The sequence below is a fragment of the Amphibalanus amphitrite genome, unplaced genomic scaffold, assembly GCF_019059575.1.
Source record: "Amphibalanus amphitrite isolate SeventyFive unplaced genomic scaffold, NRLGWU_Aamphi_draft 000031F_arrow, whole genome shotgun sequence".
Classification (NCBI taxonomy): Eukaryota; Metazoa; Arthropoda; class Thecostraca; order Balanomorpha; family Balanidae; genus Amphibalanus; species Amphibalanus amphitrite.
The window spans coordinates 881,719-900,332 of NW_024881527.1; the positions used below are offsets into that span (position 1 = coordinate 881,719).

General features: G+C 47.4%; 1 protein-coding gene across 1 annotated transcript in view; it reads left to right on the top strand.

The window, feature by feature from the left end:
- Positions 1–18,614, top strand: part of LOC122367681 (PDF receptor-like) — a 96,093-nt gene that overhangs the window by 39,860 nt on the left and 37,619 nt on the right. Inside the window, exons 3-6 of the mRNA XM_043341019.1 lie at positions 3,127–3,234; positions 3,532–3,686; positions 4,480–4,583; positions 4,970–5,117. Of these exons, the coding sequence (XP_043196954.1) occupies positions 3,127–3,234; positions 3,532–3,686; positions 4,480–4,583; positions 4,970–5,117 (515 nt within the window). The remainder of the gene's footprint in view (positions 1–3,126; positions 3,235–3,531; positions 3,687–4,479; positions 4,584–4,969; positions 5,118–18,614) is intronic.

Genomic DNA, 18,614 nt, shown 5'->3' on the forward strand with positions numbered 1-18,614 from the left:
AGAGAGAGAGAGAGAGAGAGAGAGAGAGAGAGAGAGAGAGAGAGAGAGAGATAGAGAGAGAGAGAGAGAGAGAGAGAGAGAGAGAGAGAGAGAGAGAGAGAGAGAGAGAGAGAGAGAGAGAGAGAGAGAGAGAGAGAGAGAGAGAGAGAGAGAGAGAGAGAGAGAGAGAGAGAGAGAGAGAGAGAACGCGCAGCCATTTGCATACGGACTACTGTTAGTCTGGCTTCTGGTGCGTGTTAGGACGGACTTCAACAAATGGGATGTGTAACTTTGCCTCGTCCTGTTCTTCGATTTGCGCTTGAAAACTGAAGCAAATTTGTTCAGGCTAATTCAATTCCCTATGTTTTGTGTAAGTTCTGGATGGGTATTTCCCAATTACTTTCACACATACGAGTAGGTATATGCTTACGATGTGATGTGGTATGCTTAATTATCTTCACTAAGGAGGAATATTCTAAATGTTTTAACCAGATAAAAGGATTTCAGAGAAGTTAGCAGAGACCACGGACGGACGTAACTTTGACACTTTGCAAAAGGATTTTCTCTGACTCTTATGAAGTTAGATTATGTCACTTACAAAGTGCGGCCCTCCAGGTTAGTGGCTGGTTGCCAACATCACAATAATCGATCTGCATTGATGAATACGTCTAATGGCTGTTGAAAATCACTGCCGAAAAATGTGTGCACGAACTCTCTTTTCATTTCTATTGAGTCATTTTACAGGAGTGTCTCTGTCATTTTAAGTTAGGTATTACACCAATGACCAAAAGCACATAAGGCTAACCAACCACTCTTTTGCTGGAGGGCCGTACATGGATGAATATTTATGAGCGTATGATGATGCCTATGAAGAAATGTTGTAGTTGGTAATATTCAGCTGACCTACGAAGAAATGTTTTATTCCCGTTTATATAGGTTTACCGGAAACATTCCTCATAACATTATTGAAAACACTGAAGTTTGTGGTCAGTAGTTTGTATGTGATTGCGTGATTTTTAGACTTTCATGATTCATTCTTTAGACTTTAGAAAACGTCCTACAAAAGGAAAGAATAAAAATTCCATAAAATAGTTATACAAAGGATGCGTGACATGTGTTGTTCTTCGTTAACAACCAATCATCCGATATTCACGGTCAATAATTGGACTATGGTTCGTCTTTTTTTAGCTCGACCCTCATTGTAAACATATTTCTGAATAAAGCACAGGAATTGCCAGCTGAATTACTGAGAAAACTGGTTAGCGCACATTGTATTGGATATATTAATAATATCTTTTTCAAATAAGTTTTGCCAACACCGATGATGTACAGTTACACAAAACTCCGTGGGACAGTGGCGGATCCAGGGGGGGCAAAATGGGCATTTGCCCCCCCCCCCCAACGGCATGATTTTAACATTACGCCTATGGACGATGCATGGAAAGAATCGATAAATTTTTATGGTTTGCCCCCCCCCCCCCCAAACCTCTGAGCTGGATCCGCCTCTGCCGTGGGATGTATTAATTAGTTCAGCTAAAATTCCTGACAAGTCGTTATATGCCTGTGGAGTTGTAAAAACAGGCAAATACGAGCTGAGAGTCTGTGAAATAGGAGCCGGCTAGAAATGATTTTGATGAAAGTTGATCGTCTACGAAATCAATGTGCGCCGACCAGAGTTCTCAGTAATTCAGCCAGCACTGCTCGTGCTGTGTTCAAAGTGACGTTTACAAAGAGCGTCGAACTTAGAAAAAAAACGAACTATATCTGAGTAGTGACTGTATTTTATTTACAAAACATTGAGGAGTGAGCTACCTACTTGAAAGCAATAAACACTAAATTAAGTTCACGGCATGTTGATAGCTAACTTATGTATATCAGATAATGATTTCGTCAGCTGTTGTTGACAACTTTTGAGCCTTGGTCAGCTGCTGCAAAGGTAACACATTAACCCTATTAGTGGCAGGCTCCTGGCTACCCCATATTAGTGGCAGGGGGGGCTGTTTACGACCCCCCCCCCCTTGATATCTCGAGATCTAACCGGCCGATTTTCAAAATTCAAACGCCATTCGATTTCGCTCAACGAGATCTACATTTCTAAAAAAAATTAAAAAATGTCAATAGGGGGGTAGAGGGGGGTAAAAACGGGCAAATTGCAGATACATTTTAGACTGTTTATCACGGCCAGGTTTCTGAACCAATCTTAACGCAACTTTTGCCGATCGATAGAGAATGAACCAGGAATTCACATGGATCCTAAAAATATGCATTTTCAAAAATCATAGGCGGATACAGATCATTGAGATTGGGGGTACACAAAAAGTATAGTAAATAAGGTTTTTGTTGGTACTGTTTCTAAAAAGGGTGGCAATGGTCTTGTTGTGTTACAATTTTCTTATGAGAGAACGACTAAAATTGTATTGGTCATGCATAGGCGGTGTCAGGGCACCTATGTTGGGAGGTAAAAAATAACCCCCCTTTTTGGACGCCTGGATCCGCCTATTATAGCAAAAACGTGTCAAAAGAGGATGCACAATAACTTTGTATATGTTATCACATGATACCTTTCATTCACTGTTCGTAAAACTGGTGCAGCATCGTGATCTTCGCCCAAATGACTCGCTTCACGAATAGGACCCCCCAATTCCCAGTGCTCTGGAGCCGCCCCTGGTAAAGTTATGAACTTGAAATTTTCAGAGAATGTGCCCAATTTAGTTTTAGGAAAAGTCAGAAAATTTCAGCATCGTAGCTTCAGCGGTTTCGGAGATATTCCCGAAAAACCTGAGAGGTGGATAAAAACAACCCCCCTGCCACTAATAGGGTTTAACTACAAAAAAATTGCGGCAACCTCCTGGAACCACCTCCCACCCACCACCACTAGCTCTGGAACACACGCTGAGTTTCTTCGCCACCTTGCTGCCTAGCGCTTTTGCCTTCTGTCATATCCGTGAAAATTGTGACGCGCTTGATGCTTTGCACTCATCAGTCTACTGCACGGCAGTGTTTGTGCATGTGTGCGTGTGTGGGGGGGGGGGGGGGAGGGGTTAGGTGTACCTTGTCTTTTTGTGTGTGTGTGATCGAATAAAATGCTAAACCATGCAATGGATTGATTCGAAATACATTGAACTGAACTACACGTTTCTTTTTCAGAGACGTTCTGTCCGGCGACGTTCGACAACATCATGTGCTGGCCGCCAGCCGAGGGAGGGGAGACACTGAAGCAGCCGTGTCCGCCCTTCAAGGGCATCGACCCATCCAGTAAGGGGCGACCTGACAACAGCACAGATGACACGATCACCTGACCAATCGTCAGCTGTGTTGAAACGTGATGAATGTCCGACACTACCCTCTTGGATATTGCCACTAATGCTTGCGCCACCGTAAGTTCTTTGTATCTCTAGTTAACAAAAGACATAAGCGATAGGTGAATTAGGCCACATTTTCGATGCATCCATATTGTTACATGCTTTGAAACACCTTGTCGATCCAGTTTAATCGTTGTTTTTCGCCCGACGTTGTTTTCTTCGTCCGCCTGATTTAGTTTTCAAATTGCAGAATTCGCGTTCAAGTCGTGCTCTGAGGACGGCAGGTGGTCGGGAAAAACTGAGGACGACTTCAGTCGACCTCAGGGCTTCACAAACTATTCCAACTGTTTCCTACCCGTCATGAAGGATCTCCTGGAGAAGCTTGGCACCCCAGAGGAGAGAAAGGTAAGTCAAAGAAGATCGATAAAAGGCACAGTCTATCATTTATTCCACTTTGTGAACAGACCATATCTGCATCTGATACGATTTCAGATGCGCATAAGTCACTAATGCATCACACAAGACTGTGCAGAATGCATCAAACAATTACAATTCGAATTTTATTTTCATCATGATTCCGCCCGTTCAAACGTGTAAAGCAAAATTAACCATGAAAAAAAAGAACGTAAGCGCCTGTTTACCTTCATCAGTTCATAAGTATACATTTGGTGACGTGCATTGCTACAGCTCTTTTCAATTGTGTGCGTGGTGACCTATCTGCCAGAATGTGCCGCAATATGGCGAACTACATTTTGAAGGTTTATTAGGTTCATCTTTCATTCGTTCCGCACTAGTGCAGTGCCCCTATCGAAGTCGGGATGCTTGTCGCCGTGAACCGTCATGGAATTTCCGCGGGTTTTGGCTGTCAACAGCGTTTGACAGACTGCCAGTGCGCCGAGTCAGTGGAGCCGAAACGCGAGTCTTTGATGTGATGCGCGCCAGATCAGTGCCGCATGGCGCATAATCGCCCAGATAGGGGTGCTGACTGGGCCGACACTCAGTATAGATATTCAAATGGACTCACTTGATGGGAGCTCGGGGTATTCGCGATAGTACCAGAGTGGTAGCGAGACGCATAACTATCGTTGCTAGTCGGTGTTAGCCAGAAAAATAAAAGAACACGCTCATATTCTGCGGATACAAGCTCTGTCAATGGCATAAGCATAATGAATACGCTATAGAACGTCTCCGATTTCAGCTCAAGTTCACGATCGCCGAGGGCACAAGGACGATGGAGCTGATCGGCTGGTCCATCTCTCTGTTGTCGCTGCTCCTTTCACTCTTCATCTTCTTCCATTTCAAGTAAGTAAATAAATCTCAGGCTAAAAGTTTTCAAAGGAAAGTGTCTCTCCCGTTCATCGCCATGTTTGCATCGGACATCGTTCTAAAAACAGGCACACATTTCATTGTATAACTATGATCGTCATTCATGTCGTTGAAAATACCAGGCGTGACATGAAGCGCATCAAATAAATTGAATGGTCTTCGCCATCGCTACTGACACAATGACGTTACGTAACGAAATAGATTAATTCATATCTCCCGAATATATTACACAAGAATACAAATGAAACATCATGTTATTCAATGCATTATCTCTCTCGATATCAATTAGTTAGCATGTCAGCTCATGAGGTCGTGTTCTAACGCCGCCTCTCCTCTGTTCCCTTCTCGCCCATTCCCCGCAGGAAGCTGCAGAATCACCGGACCCGCATCCACCGCAATCTGTTTTTCGCGATGTTGATCCAGGTGGTGGTCCGTTTGACTGTGTACGCCGACCAGGCCATCGTGCGGCGGCCCGACACCAGCCCCAACAAGCCAGGCATCGACAATACGGTACGTTCTGCACCCTAAGCAGCGAAATGGGTACCGTATCGCATGGTACTGTGCCACTGTGGTCACCTCACCTATACACTAGTGTGAGTGCAGGTGTGGTTACCTCATATAATGGGACCAGGATCATCGATACAACATCTCGAACACAACACATGCCCCGCGGTAGGTACATACAATGCGAGGGCAGCTTCATCGTGTATGAGACGAGCGCCGCACCGCGTCGACCGGCGTCTTATGTCTAAACATGACTCGTCGTATTTCCTTTACACACCAGCGATAGCAGTGGCGTTCCCGATCACACCGTTACATCGCCTTTAGGAGGAGGGCTTGGAAGGCAGAGTGGCGTATTACCCACCTTAACTTCAGCAGCTTCATTAGGCCAACTTTACCACGAACGCTACTCTAAGCCAACTTGAGCCGTCCTTTGGACCCCGCTCATTATGATGTCGTAGTACGCCGAGCTCACTTAAGAAGTTCAATTTCCGCACCGGCGATAAGTGAAATGTTTTCCAATCTGCAATCACAACGCCACTTTCAAATTTTTTGTGTAATATGGTTGAAAATTTTATCCGTCGTAATATCAAACTAATCACGTGACCATCTCAGTGCCGTGGCCATGTTCTGAGCTTAAACGCCAACAGATATTCACTAAATTCGTGAAATAAATGTTTTGATTAATTGTGCCGTGACGTCGATAATTAAGTGCACTAGCATAGTTTGTTGGCTTTCATTCTATGTAGGAAACATCATTAGCAATGTGCTAACACTCGAGTCAGATGGACCTCCATTTACTTTCACTTAGCTGGGAGACGAGCTGGATGTGGATTGTGGATGCAAGGCAGCTAAGTCCTGTCAATGACCAAACAGGTCCTTTCCGGCCTACCATTGTATCCAGTGCTCGCAGTGATGATGAAGTGTTTAGTTTCTGCGAAACTAAAGCAATAATACTGAGGCGTATATAGCACATCAAACTCGCGATAATCCAATTTGACAGAATATGTGAACGACTATAGCAAATTAAACAAATAGCACCCTTTGATCAGAAAAGTCAATGATTTTGCGTCAGTCAAGATTGAATACCTAATGGCGAGGCACTTAGAGCGATTGAGGTGACCCATATGACCTCTTAGTCTTATGGCCTTTTTAGCCAAAATGGTATCAGGAGACAATGCAGTATGCACATTTCATGAAGCTGTTGCAATGCGTCGGTGTCTTGTGGTCGTAAATAGCAGACTCAGCTGAGCTAGACAGATTATTGAGGTTGTTCACCCCCTGCATAACAAACATAATGCTTTGAGTGGAAGATTCGTGTTGTTGCAAAAAAGTCATGCATCGAAAACAACTGCGCTAGTATTCGCGTTTTCTTGCTTGGCATGACGCATTTAAAGGTAGTGTGCCACCTTCCAATGATTTCCCATTTTATTTTTCCTAGGATAAGAAGCTTCTATTTTTACCTAATATCGCAAAAAAAAAATCAAAAATGGGCCTAAAATAGTGCTTTTTCCGCCTAAAAGTTTATCGGTTTTTCGATATGTATAACAACTGTAGTGGGCTGACCTGCAAACAGGCGTCGGCAACAATCGCGAATGCGGCGCACATGTGACAATAAGCAAAGGTCATTATAGAGTTACGACGTACGGGAATGAGTTATCAGCCGTCTAATCGTAGACAACACAATGCCGAATTTAAACTGTAAGCCTGTATTGGTATTGTATCTTTAATTTGGCTGTCGAACATTAATGTATGGTTTGAAATATTATTTTATGTAAAATAATTGATATGAAACAGCCGTCTCTAAAGTTATGACCCCATCTCACCACATGAAAGTGGCAGAAATGACAATGATCAGCTGACGCATTTTTCTTGGCCGAAGTCAGAGCGCGCGGCCCGACGCACCACCACCGCACCACAAAGTATGAGCAGAAGCCACCTGCGGTAGACCGCACCCAAAGCCAGGGCCCCGGTAACGTGAGGTAGCCGAGTAGGGGCAGCGTGCGCTGACCCAAGCCGGGGCCGCGGCTTTGGGCGCGGTCTACCGCATCCCCGGGCAGCCCCGGGCTCACTCAAAACTTTTTTACTACCTCCTGGAGGATTCATTTTCATCAAACCAGCAAGATAAGAGTATATTGAAAGGGTAACTCTTTGCTACCATTATGTGCATAGTAACGGTACGTGGTTGATATGAACTTATTCGCCAGCGAAGAGTATTATTACCATGTAAATATCAATATTACTCTCGCGATCCAGAACATCACGAAAACTCTTTCCTTTTGGGTATCGTGACTCGTGTACAGATAGTCGTTTCATGCGTGGATCTTGTTTACCCTCGTGAAGATGATATTTGAAATGGAATCACTCAGCCAATCAGAAACGAGATCGGCCGTTTGCGGTTTGAAGGCCGCGCGCATCTGTCAGTTTTCGGCCGTTGGTCTCCGAGAGCGGATGTGAGCAGTGTCGGTGCCGCGCGGCGTGGCCGTTGGTGATTGTGCTTGCGTGTTGTTCATCGCCTATAGAGCCTCTGTGGACATTTTATTGTAAGTACCGATGTGCTAGAGCATTGCATGCCGCTGAGTGGTGTTAATTTGACCTGGTTAACAGGACCCCGTGCACGGCCACGTGGCCTAGGTTGTGAGTACGTACATTAATTTTGTTGTGATGCTACAAGTTTATGCATTTTGTTGGTGACTTTGAAAAAGCCTTGCACTGTAGTGATCCAGTCTCATTATCTCACGCATACGGGCGACCACCCAGGAACGCCGTCGCTCTCTTCAAATATTGTGCGCTGTGCCTTATCCAATATGAGGGCGCTGAATGTCTTGTATTCACATTCAAAGTGCATTCAAGTTGTATCGTGGTGTTTATTTACCGCTTGTGCATTGCTGAACGCTTCGTATAAATTCGTATGCATAAGTGGAGAGTCTCACAATGTACATTGCTGGTGTGCCCCTCGTATTGTTTGTACGGAAGCCAAATAAACATTGTTGCTCTTGAAGCATGTTTTTTTAGTTGGTGAGCTCCGGTTAACAGAAGCTTCGTGAAGCTTCTGAAGAAAGCGTCTGTGGGTCCGTTACCATCCTCTGGGGGATTTACACTAAAGGAAAGAGTAAACATTACCATGTGACAAAGGGTAGGCCAGAAGAATACACTCTCTGTAGGAGGGTAAAGCACAGAGTAGATGATGCGTTACTCCCTAGAAAAGGGTTCCGTTTAAGATTTACCCTTTCAAAGAGTGTAACCCAAAAAATGTTACACTCTAGACAAGAGTAAATCAAAAGAGTTCAGAAGATGCCATTCAGAAGATGGTAAAAAACGTCTGTGTGTCATGTTACCCCTCCCTGGCGAGTTTACTCTTCATGAAAGAGTAAAATTTACCATCTGGAAGGTGGTAAAAAACGTCTGTGTGTCAAGCTACCATGCTATGGCGGGTTTACCCTTCAGGAAATGGTAAAAAAGTTTTCAGTGCTATCCCATGACACCGGGAGGACGCGCGGCCCCGGCTTGGGTCAGCGCACGCTGCCCCGACTCGGCTACCTCACGTTACCGGGGCCCTGGCTTTGGGCGCGGTCTACCGCACCACCTAACAGGCGTGTTCGAAACCGCAGGAGATGATGATGAACGGGTTTATCGAAACTTGATTGGATGAGCCTATCGGTAATAGCGATTTCAGTGTGTGCATTTATTGTTCATAGTGGTGTGAAATGTGGTTGGGGTACGATTCGCACTGGGGTACTCAAAATTTGAAGAATTTAAGACGTTTCCACATGGTTTTGAAGGTATGGATAAGTTCTAAAAATCCGGTTCTCCTTATCTGGGCCATTAACTCCATACGGTCCAGGAAAGCTGGCACACTACCTTTAACATTCTTCTTATGCTTCTCAAAGATGAAATAATTTCGGAAGTTGTTTCGTGCTTACATAAACGACAGGTCTACCAGCTTCTAAAGTCAGAAAACTTGACATCCTTCCGTCAGAGCTCGACTTGTACCGTCCGAGTCCTTCCCCTGCTGTCAGAAGCCTCACGTGCCTCGTGAACGGCGGCTTCAGGTTTCACTGGCGGGACACGGTTTCGCTCTGGGCCGGTAGGGGAGGTCGGTGCTGGTATCAGTAGTCTGTCGCACCGACTCGCGACCTCAATCAGTAACGGATTCCCTTCCAAAAACTGTGACCTCGTATCAGTATGGCTGCAATCGATCCGGGGAGCCGCGACCCACTACAAAAGCGCGTGATAAACTTTGTGCGGCTGCAAATGGTAGCTTGTTATAGCAGCGCCCAGCGTAGTGAAAATATAATTTTGAGCAAATGTCCGATATGGTTTTGCATACATATGAGCTCATTCGGTGAGGATGGCTTAATCCGTTGAGACCGCCACAAAGGCGTGTGATTAGGGGAAGCCAGCCATGGGCCGGTGGCCTGTTGCCGAGCGATGGGTCACGCAGCAGGGCTACCGTTCCTTCCTCGTCCGAGGTCATATCACGGCGAAAGACCAGGTCAATTCACGGAAATTGTTCGGGCTACGTCAGAGACGATGCTCACGAGAAATTTCATGAGAAATGCTCGGAAGATATAACAAAAAAAGTTTCGGGTCACGAGAAGTTTTACGTGCATGTCACGAGAAAGTGGAATCATCTGACTTTGTGGGAGATGTTAGGTTTATGCTATTTGTAATATGTCCGACCGACTGGGCTACAATCGGTCAGCAGAAGGCGAGCAATGGGCGTGTGGAGGTGGGTTCTGCGAACTTACAAACGTTTTCAGTTACTGTCAGTGACGTACTGGCGGTCCCAGGTGCCATGCCACACTTGCCGTTCTGCCGTTCCCAGCTGCCACCGTCGCCGGGCTGCCTTTCTCAGCTGCCACTCTTGCCGTGCTGCCTTTCTCAGCCCGCCGTAGGCTCTCCGTGGCCCGACCATTAGTGGGAGGCGGGCCGACGTACGGCGCCGACACTGGGCTCGTTAGGGGCTCACTCCGACCCTGACCGTCCGCCTGGGACGCTGCCACGGCCGGCGGACACCGCGAGACACGACACGCATCGCTCAGTCGCGGCGAAACTAATATAATTGGCGCGTCCGGCATGGCCGAGCCGTCAACTAAATCAGGCCGCTGAGGATGATTGGTCTGAGCTGAGAGCCGGCCGGTCCGCTGCCCGTGCTGCCACCTGCTAGCGAAGGGCGTAACTGCTGATTGGGGAATCAGCGCCGACCAACCGGCGCGGGCGGGCGGGCGGCGGGCCCGCAGCTCACTGAGGGCGAATTCTTTCCCGAAACTCACTGAATGGGTGAAGGACGGCGTCGGTTCAACTTTGAGGGGTCTTGTCGGGCGGCTGGCATGGGTCCAGATAGGCGAGAAATGGGTTGTTACGTAATGTCTTGTTCCGGGTGTTCATTGCGGGAAGTCGCCATATCGGTTTTCATCAGTGGTATACGCGTTTATTTTATTCGCAACCTGTTTCGATGCACACATGCGAATTCCCAGTAGTAATGATATGGATTATATCCCGGCCTCTTTGTCTAATTACCGCCTAACTTTGTATATAGCTGATGGATGGTCTCCTCACCATCAACCGGTTGAGGGCAGCTACAGTTGTAGGTTGTGCGTCTCCTCCCCTGGGTGACGGTTTGAGATGTGCGCAGAAACATGGCGCCTACCTATGATCAAGATTGTACCTATCGCTGTCAGTTTTAAGGCAGGTTTTATATTGTAGTTACGCAAAAGCAAAAAACATCGCTTTTTACTCTGCAATTTGGCAGAGGGGCAATACCCAATTTTGATGTCATCATATCATTAGAAAGCCAGCTATCAGAATGTCCAACACGTTCTTTACTATCAAATTACAGCAATGAAAATTGAGTCGCACTAAAAGTCAATGCATCCTGTCATAGGAAAGTACGCAGGTGCTTCCTCAAGCAAGGAGGTCTTCGTCTGTGATTGCTTGCATCATAGATAACATGAACTACCTGGATTGGACACTCGTTTTTGGCGCCAAAAATAAGAGGCCACTTTGGCCTCTTATTTTTAAAGGCGGCCTGTAACACTTTTGAGAGGCTGATATCTCAGCAACCACTGGGCCGATTAGCCTGCGGTCTTTTTTGTTCGGTAGCCCCATCCCTTCTGCCCCATAATTGACTTCTCATGATGCGTCTAGGTGACTGCCGTAGCACGTGCCACGTGAAAAGTCAGGGGTGTTCACTGTTTAGGGTATTTTGCATAAGTAGCGCTTTTGCGAGGCTTATATCTCAGCAACCACTTGACCGATGTACATGCGGTAATTTTTATAGGGTAGCTTCATTCATTTTACCAAGTATTGGACTATTCCCGATGCATGTGGGTGACCCCTTATGCACGTGCCACGTGCAATACGAAGAAGTGTCAGTTTTGTAACAATTGCAATATCTCGGTAACTACTCGGCCGATTGCGCTGAAACTTGGCATACAAATACGCACCCACCGGGCAATGTATACCAATGTGCCAGAGATGGGGTGCTGCTGCACGTGCGCACGTGCAGGGCAGGGGTCGTTTCCAGATCTCGAGAACGGCTGGACCGATGGCGCTCAAATTTGGTACACGGTTAGGGACCAGTTAGAAGGGTGCCGTGCACAAGTCAGTTGGGACCCATATTGCACGTGCACACGTGCAGGGTGCCGCTTCCAGATCTCGAGAACGGCTGGACCGATGGCGCTCAAATTTGGTACACGGTTAGGGACCAGTTAGAAGGGTGCCGTGCACAAGGCAGTTGGGACCCATATTGCACGTGCGCACGTGCAAGGTGCCGCTTTCACATCTCGAGAACGGCTGGACCGATGGCGTTCAAATTTGGTACACGGTTAGGGACCAGTTAGTAGGGTGCCGTGCACAAGTCAGTTGGGACCCATATTGCACGTGCGCACGTGCAAGGTGCCGCTTTCACATCTCGAGAACGACTGGACCGATTGCACTCATATTTGGCACATCGCTATAGACCGGTTAGTAGGGTGCCGTGCACCGAGAAAGTTGTGGCTCTGCGCGTGCTCACGCGCGCACGTGCACACCCCTCCGTCATATCTCGGGAACGGACTGACCGATTGCAATGAAATTTGGTGTGTGGCTGGATGCTGACCGTGTATGAGTTTTTCTCAATCGACGAAGGTGAGGTAATGCACGTGCGCACGTGCACATCCCATAGTTCCAGCTAAAAATGGGACACGCCGCCTTCAATAAAAAGCTGGTGTGCGATTGAAGGATAACAAAGTGTCGACTGTGTCGACAAAGTGACAAAGTGACGCGACAAAGTGTCGCGACTGGGTGCAAAGTGATTGCCCTGTGACAGCCAAACTGTCGAAGGACACGGGCATGGCAGTGTACTACACCTGCAGAGGTCTGCACGGTCTCGCCAACCATCTCCTGGAGCGCTACCCAGACGTCGTCCAGTACGTGCTCCTCGGCAAAGTCCAGTCGGACGCCATTGAAGGACATTTTGGCCATTTGAGAAAACTAGCTGGGAGCAACTACTGGGCCAGTGTACGTCAGTTCATGGAGGGCGAAACGGTCATCCGCGTCAGCAGTCTTATCTGGTGGTCTGGAGTAAAGGTCTCCGAACTACCGACCAGAATGGCACTTTCACAGAAGACCAGAGCCCAAGGTGACTCAGCAGCCGTACTCAAGCTGAGAGAAGCTGTCGAAGAATCAGAAGACGCTGAACAAGACCAGCCGTCTGATTCAGAAAAGGCAGCACTGGGGCATATCGCCGGATATCTGGCTCGGTCAGCAACAAAAAACGGGCAGTGCAAGGAGTGCTCCGACTTTCTGGTCTCAAGAGAGCATGGCAGCATACCCATTCAAGTGAACGATGAGGACCAGGAGGACAGCATCGTCCAGTCCTTCACGAAGATATTGGATCGAGGGCGACTCATCGTGCCGTCCTCGCTCGCCATAGAAACCACGATGCTTATCCTTAGAATGTGGAAAGAACTCGTGCGAAAAGAGGCCTCAAAAAGACTTCTTTTTGAATGCTTTAGTCCCAGAGAGGCATTTGTCGACGTGGTAAAAGCAGTCACGACACGAAGCTCCATCGTCAGAGATACAAGCTGCCCCAAGGGGCATGGATTCGCCCAAAGCTTGGAACGTATGTCAAGGGCCTTGTTTAACCTGTTTGCAGGCAACATGGTGAGGGACATCAACAGCGCGATCCATGCCAAACGTGGAAACTGTGCAGCGAAGAAAGCAACAGACGATAAGAGGCGTAAGCTATCCGGCATCAAGAAGAGCTAGAGCCTAGAGGTACTAGCACACACACGAAGAGGCGTGTGCGATCTCGCACATGTTGTCGAGAACTCAACTGAACTGTGGTAGTGCTTTCGTGCCTCGCCCTTTACCTATCCGGGCTAACCTCTGGAGATAGCCTACGGACTCCCATGGACTGTGGAAACTGTTATACGGCGGCGGCGCCGTCCCAGTCTGGCCGACCGGGCCTACCGTAGTCCCACATGCGTGAGCGTGAGGACTGAGGAGTCTGGTGACCCACAATTGTGTTGAGTGCTCTTATGCCGTTGTTTTTTATACATAGGCTTAGTTTGTACAAGACGCTGGCGAAGAGGTTGGCATCGTGGGACTCTCCTCGGTTGGATGGGCATTCTTACTTTTCCTCGGGTTTGGGGTGGTCATCTAAAAAACTCTTGCCTGTTTTGGTCAAGCAGGCCAAAACGACTTTTATTTATGTGTTGTGCACCGTGCTCATACTGCGATGAAATGTGCTTTTCAAAACATGTATGTGGAAACCAGTTATATTTGGTGATTTTCGAAGAAATATAAATAAGGTGTGCATTAGGGGTACCCATTTTTGGGTCAATTTTCCAAATTTTAGGTGGGGGTGGATTTTCCCATTATTTGGTCTGTTCTGATTCCATCTGGGCCAAAAATAGCGAAATCAAACGATTTCTAAGGGTCGCGAATTCAAAATGAAAATGCCAATTTTAGCGAAAAATTTACCAAAATTATGTTATTCTATTTTGGAACAAGGTTGCAATGCGAACAGGTTGGAGTCAATTTTCCCATTATTTGGTCTATTCTGATTCCATCTGTGCCAAAAATAACGAAACCAAACGATTTCTAGGGGTCGCGAATTCAAAATGAAAATGTTAATATTAGCGGAAAATCGACCAAATTAGCAATATTTTATGTTGGAACAAGGTTACCATGTCAACAGTTTGGGGTTGATGTTATTATTTTTTGCTCCGTTCTGGATCTAGCAGTGACAGAAATAACGATATCAGACTACTTTTAGGGGTCGCAAGCTTGCATTGGAAGTTTTGATTTTACTTGGAAAAATGACTTCATTTTAACGACTATAAATATGCAAAGCCAATGTGTTGCAGTGGTATTGATGACTGTTGGACACCGTGCAACACTACTTCAGTTGTATATTTGACGTGCAGCGGTAAAAGAGCACCTCTACAAAGACATAAAAACAGCACTAAGCTATGCCGGTATGCATGACCTTTTCCAATTCGCTAGACGACCTCCCTGAGTCCCGGAGTTGCAGACGGCAGAGGGAGGGGCGCAAGCTTTACACCACCGCGCCTTTGGGTGACCGCTGTGCTTGAGTGTAGCTTTGCCCCTCCCCCACAAACACCCACAACCACACACATAATGCGATTGTGCATATGGAAAAACAGCTGGAGGAGAACATCGCAGGAGGAGAGGAACAATGAACTTCATCCTCACCCCATTAAGAAAGCAATATGTTTGCAATCTTGCTGATGACGGACAGCACTGGCCTGGCCGAACGCGTGCACGACTGCTCGTGGCTCCAGTTCTGGGCATGTGCCACTACAAGCAGCTGTTAACATGAGACGGGTGCATGCCTTGGAACTAGTACTTGGTGATGGCCGCTTCCAGAAGTATCCTTGCAAGATAAAGTAACGGATCTTACGCTGCACTCTACAGGCCCAGTCCAAACCCTCAGATGGTGCTGAACTGAACTCGAATGGCATTGCCTAAAGCTGGAAATTAGGAAGGTGCAAAATCTAAACGACTCAGCCAACTCCGAGGCAGAACCTTTTACTGACTCTTGGCATTGACTGGGGGCCGACACAGTGGGTGGGCCATGGACCTTAGGCGGCGGACCTGATTCTCCTCCTCTTCAGCCTTTGCATGCACACTCCTTTATATGATGCGTCTTGGTGCTACCATACGGCCCATGCAGGATGAAAATCTTCTGCTACATTAGGTTCTTCAGATTCAGACGCCAATTACCTGAGATCACAAGTGATCTGTGCCAGAAGCTGTGAAAGTTCTTCGTCACATACCTATCAACCGTGCACGTATCAGCGCATGGCTAGTCCCCCGTGTCGAATAATTAATATGAACTCGTAAATGATCGGATTGTATCGGAAACTCTCACATGAACGGTGTGTATCTGTCCCCACTGAAGAAATGAAATGGTACATGGTTGGTGGGCATGGATAGAGTCGAATCTTTGGAGTTTCTGTTTTTGGACCAGAAGTTGATTTTCTTTATAGAACACCCATAGGTATTTATCCTACCCTGTCTATAGGTGTTTTACATCGTAGCCGTGAGTGAACAGGTCGGCGTTTCTTGTGGAAGTATACGGTCGAAATGGTTTGATCGTTTTTGAATTAAATGGTTTGAAATACATTCGGAGCCATATTGATCTGTCATCCTGAGCACAAACTTTAATTGTATGGACACAAAGAGCCTGTCATGAACTGAGATATGGCAACTGAAACTTCACATTTTAGTTTGACCTCAAAGGTCATCAAAGGTCACTAATGCAACACAAAAAGAAAATATCAAAAATGATTGCACGCTGACCAGATTCAGAATGATACCAGCAACAGGAGCAAAACATTCTGGCGCTTTTCACCAAATGTTACAATATCGACATTGTAATGATCGCTAGTAAAGCATTTAACCGTAACCACGTGATGGAACACATCGATCTGGATGAAAAAGGAGCGTTCAATGACCCCTCTACCCGACTCTCGAAACAAAAAGTTTGCCTTCGTTGCGATTTACTATCAGCGTAAAATAAGCATATTTCTAGGTAAATACGCAAATTTCAATCTCAATTCGCGACCCCTAAACCACCTTTGATTTCAAAATTTTTGGCACCATTGGAATCAGGAGCCGCGAAATAATGGGAAAAACCACCCCCACCCACAAATTTCCAAAATCGGGAAAAATGGGTACCCCTAGTGTGCATGTGCGCACGTGCATTACTTTACCTTCGTCGACTGAGAAAAACTCATACACGGTCAGCATCATGGTCACACAACAAAAGCAACAAACAGCCACACACCAAATTTCATTGCAATCGGTCAGTCCGTTCCCGAGATATGACGGAGGGGTGTGCACGTGCGCGCGTGAGCACGCGCAGAGCCACAACTTTCTCGGTGCACGGCACCCTACTAACCGGTCTATAGCGATGTGCCAAATATGAGTGCAATCGGTCCAGTCGTTCTTGAGATGTGAAAGCGGCACCTTGCACGTGCGCACGTGCAATATGGGTCCCAACTGCCTTGTGCACGGCACCCTTCTAACTGGTCCCTAACCGTGTACCAAATTTGAGCGCCATCGGTCCAGCCGTTCTCGAGATCTGGAAGCGGCACCCTGCACGTGCGCACGTGCAATATGGGTCCCAACTGCCTTGTGCACGGCACCCTTCTAACTGGTCCCTAACCGTGTACCAAATTTGGGCGCCATCGGTCCAGCCGTTCTCGAGATCTGGAAACGACCCCTGCCCTGCACGTGCGCACGTGCAGCAGCACCCCATCTCTGGCACATGGATATACATTGCCCGGTGGGTGCGTATTTGTATGCCAAGTTTCAGCGCAATCGGCCGAGTAGTTACCGAGATATTGCAATTGTTACAAAACTGACACTTCTTCGTATTGCACGTGGCACGTGCATAAGGGGTCACCCACATGCATCGGGAATAGTCCAATACTTGGTAAAATGAATGAAGCTACCCTACAAAAATTACCGCATGTACATCGGTCAAGTGGTTGCTGAGATATAAGCCTCGCAAAAGCGCTACTTATGCAAAATACCCTGAACAGTGAACACCCCTGACTTTTCACGTGGCACGTGCTACGGCAGTCACCTAGACGCATCATGAGAAGTCAATTATGGGGCAGAAGGGATGGGGCTACCGAACAAAAAAGACCGCAGGCTAATCGGCCCAGTGGTTGCTGAGATATCAGCCTCTCAAAAGTGTTACAGGCCGCCTTTAAAAATAAGAGGCCAAAGTGGCCTCTTATTTTTGGCGCCAAAAACGAGTGTCCAATCCAGGTAGTTCATGTTATCTATGCTTGCATTATTGCTACATAACGATAAAAACGCGCATAAGCGATACAGTGATAAAGAATAGAATTAACATGACCACTAACGTTCTGCTCCCTTTTTATTTTGATCTTCTCCACGCCTCACAAAACGGAATATCCCTTGGCCCTTGTCGTTCGGAACCATGTTTAGGCTCAATTAGTTTTGAAATGAGATAAATGAGCGGTGTGCCGCTCTTAAAGTTAAGTGCCGCTCTTAGATGCCAGCGGTCCATGCGCTGGTAGCTGAAATGATGCTGATTCTTTGTCTCGTTTCCAAATCTCCTTCTCTGTAAAGCCTGGCTGTCGCGGGCCATTCCAGCACGGCATTGGGCAGCTAATCTGGGGACGCGCCTTATCGGCAGCCGCAAACGTTCCTGCTGACAGGCAGATCAATTGGTGCTGTCTGTCCCCCCCCCCCCTCCAGTCCTCTGGGAATCATCCGGGCTGGCGATGAACCTGCATGGCCATACAGCAGTGAGCTTGTCTCCCGGGGACAGCAGCTCGGCTGAATTTGGGGCGGAAATCATCAGATGATTGCCACGTGCCGTGGTTTTTTCTTGTGAACATTCGATTTTGTCACTCGATAAGATGGATGTCGAGCCTTTGCAGTTTGATCTAATAGGACGATTGAACGAGTGAAGTGCATAGATAATCGATAAGTATTGTGAATCCACCAGAAAGATCAGATCTATGACTATGACCACATCTCTCATTCTCTCCCACTGCAAATGACCCAGATTTCACCCCACCCTCTCTGAAAAAGGTGTCGACGGCAGTTGGAGCTCGGGTCAGTGGCACTGTGTTTGTGCCGCCTTCCAGTGGGCAGCTGGCCTAGTGCGTAGCCGGTCAACAGTCCGTCGATCTCTGGCGCGGTGTTTTGACACTCGGCCGGGCCACAATTTGCCGCAGTGCCGCCGGGCCGGTGGTGGCTCTGTGTGTGCTGCAGAGTGCAGCGGCCCGCCTGAGGTGAACAGTGCCCCTGGGACACGTCAGTCTGATCACGCTGAGTGGGTGCGCTGGTGCGCTGGTGACTGCGCTGTGCGTCGTGCTTTAGCCCGGCGCCCGGTGGTGCGTGGGGCGGGGGACGCGCTATAGCGGGCTGTTTATGGTGTGCTGATGGCTGAAAGCGGCTGCGCCCGGTCCTGCAGTGTGTTTAGTGTTTATTGCAGAGTGGGGATTT